The sequence below is a fragment of the Aplysia californica genome, unplaced genomic scaffold (assembly GCF_000002075.1).
Source record: "Aplysia californica isolate F4 #8 unplaced genomic scaffold, AplCal3.0 scaffold00984, whole genome shotgun sequence".
Classification (NCBI taxonomy): domain Eukaryota; kingdom Metazoa; phylum Mollusca; class Gastropoda; order Aplysiida; family Aplysiidae; genus Aplysia; species Aplysia californica.
The window spans coordinates 134,036-135,839 of record NW_004798254.1 but is presented as its reverse complement, the minus strand read 5'-3'; the positions used below and the strand labels follow the sequence as shown (position 1 = coordinate 135,839).

Below are 1,804 nucleotides of genomic sequence, written 5' to 3'. Positions count from 1 at the left end.
AGTTGGTAGGAAATTTTGAATTTTGCCCGGGTGGCGGCCGAAGCCTACTCTTATCGATTTTAGACCACCAAGGGATCTTTAACGTGCGCAACTTGCACACCGGCCCTTCGAGATTTTTCGCCCTTGTCCGAGAATGCTAGGTGTAGATCTTTCCTACCAGAAGATCAGGGGTGTGGCAGAAAGAGCCAAGGAGTAACAGTAGAAAGGCTGTAGAAAGAGAAAAGAGCCCAGAGGAGGGGGCAAAGGAGGTGAGGGGGTCGGGGCAGAAAGTGGAAATGAAAGCAGACAACAGAACATTGCTAGAGAGCAGGAAAGGAGGTGGAAGGAGACAATTTTAGAGAAGAAAATTTTTTGGTCGCTACCCGGATTCGAACCCGGTACCTTTAAATGAGAGGCCAACACCTTAACCTCTAGGCCACGAGAGCCCTTTTGTCTTTGTATTTTACTGTTTAGTAGAAACACCCCTAGCCATCAGCACTTTATAAGCCCCGATCGGTAAATAGCGTTTGCCATTGTAAACCAAATTGCCCTTCTGGGATAGATAGAATTGTAATTAACTAGTTACAGTATTATTATTTATTATGATGATGTGTTTCTCTTTACTCCTCCAACTTTCGAGTACCTTTAGGCCTACCTCTAGTCCCTTTCTCATTCCTTGTGGATTTCATCTTACGGCATTCCCAATCCCCCCACCCCCTCCCTCTGGGCGGTACGACTGAATGAAGTGTCTTTAGGCCATTCCCAAAAAGGGGGGGGGGGCATTTCTCGTTCTTATGCACAGTAGAATTGTAAATGGGCTGATTCATCCATGACACGCTCATAACTGTGCCTGAACTACAACAGGGAACTGCTGCTTTTTCTTTCCTAATCCTTACTATCATCATTTTCCTCTACTTCTTTTTGTATGTTTGTCACACTTTTGTGACCCGCTATTTCCGGGGTGCCTTGGTAGTCGAAGCAGACTTTGTGCTGTTGAAGTTAGAGAGGTGAGCAGAGTAAGTCTGATTCCCTGTAAGGACTTCTCTGTTGACATCCACCCCTTGGCGCTCAATATGACCTTTTGCAGTTGCAAAACCGTAAATCCTCTACTTAAACTAAATTTACGGCAATCGCTATTACATAATGTGTTTCTATTTCCTCCAACGCAAGGTTTGTGTGGGGCGTTCTGCCAATGCTGTCTGGCCTCTGAGGTGTCCCAGGACATGGGGGAGTCGTCCTGTGTGCCATGCTGTGTGCCCGGGTGGCTTATCTCTCTCAGGCTTAAGATGAGGATTCAGGAGAATATTCCGGTACGTGAGTCTGTTGGGGAGGAAGGGAGTGGAAGAGGTAGTGGGAGGGAGGGAGTGAGAGAGTGGAGGAGGTAGTGGGAGGGAGGGAGGTGGTGGGAGGGAGAGGGAGTGGAGAAGGAGGGATTGGAGGAGGTGGTGGGAGGGAAGGAGGTGGTGGGAGGGAGAGAGAGGGAGGGAGGGAAGAAGGTGGTGGAAGGGAGAGGGAGGGAGGGAGTGGAGGAAGTGGTGGAAGGGAGAGGAAGTGAGGGAGTGAAGGGGGTGGTGGGAGGGAGAGGGAGTGAGGGAGTGGAGGAGGTGGTGGGAGGGAGAGGGAGGGAGGGAGTGGAGGAGGTGGTGGAAGGGAGAAGAAGTGGAGGAAGTGGTGGGAGGGAGAGAGAGAGTGAGGGAGCGGAGGAGGTGGTGGGAGGGAGGGAGATGGTGGTGGGAGGGAGAGGGACGGAGGGAGATGGTGGTGGGAGGGAGAGGGACGGAGGGAGATGGTGGTGGGAGGGAGAGGGACGGAGGGAGATGGTGGT

The 1,804-nt window shown here is 51.4% G+C and overlaps 1 protein-coding gene across 1 annotated transcript in view; it reads left to right on the top strand.

Moving 5' to 3' along the window:
- The window catches only part of LOC101852059 (cornifelin homolog), an 18,875-nt gene that overhangs the window by 11,342 nt on the left and 5,729 nt on the right, over positions 1 to 1,804 (top strand). Inside the window, exon 4 of the mRNA XM_005111009.3 lies at positions 1,150 to 1,289. Coding sequence (XP_005111066.1) covers positions 1,150 to 1,289 — 140 coding nt within the window. The remainder of the gene's footprint in view (positions 1 to 1,149; positions 1,290 to 1,804) is intronic.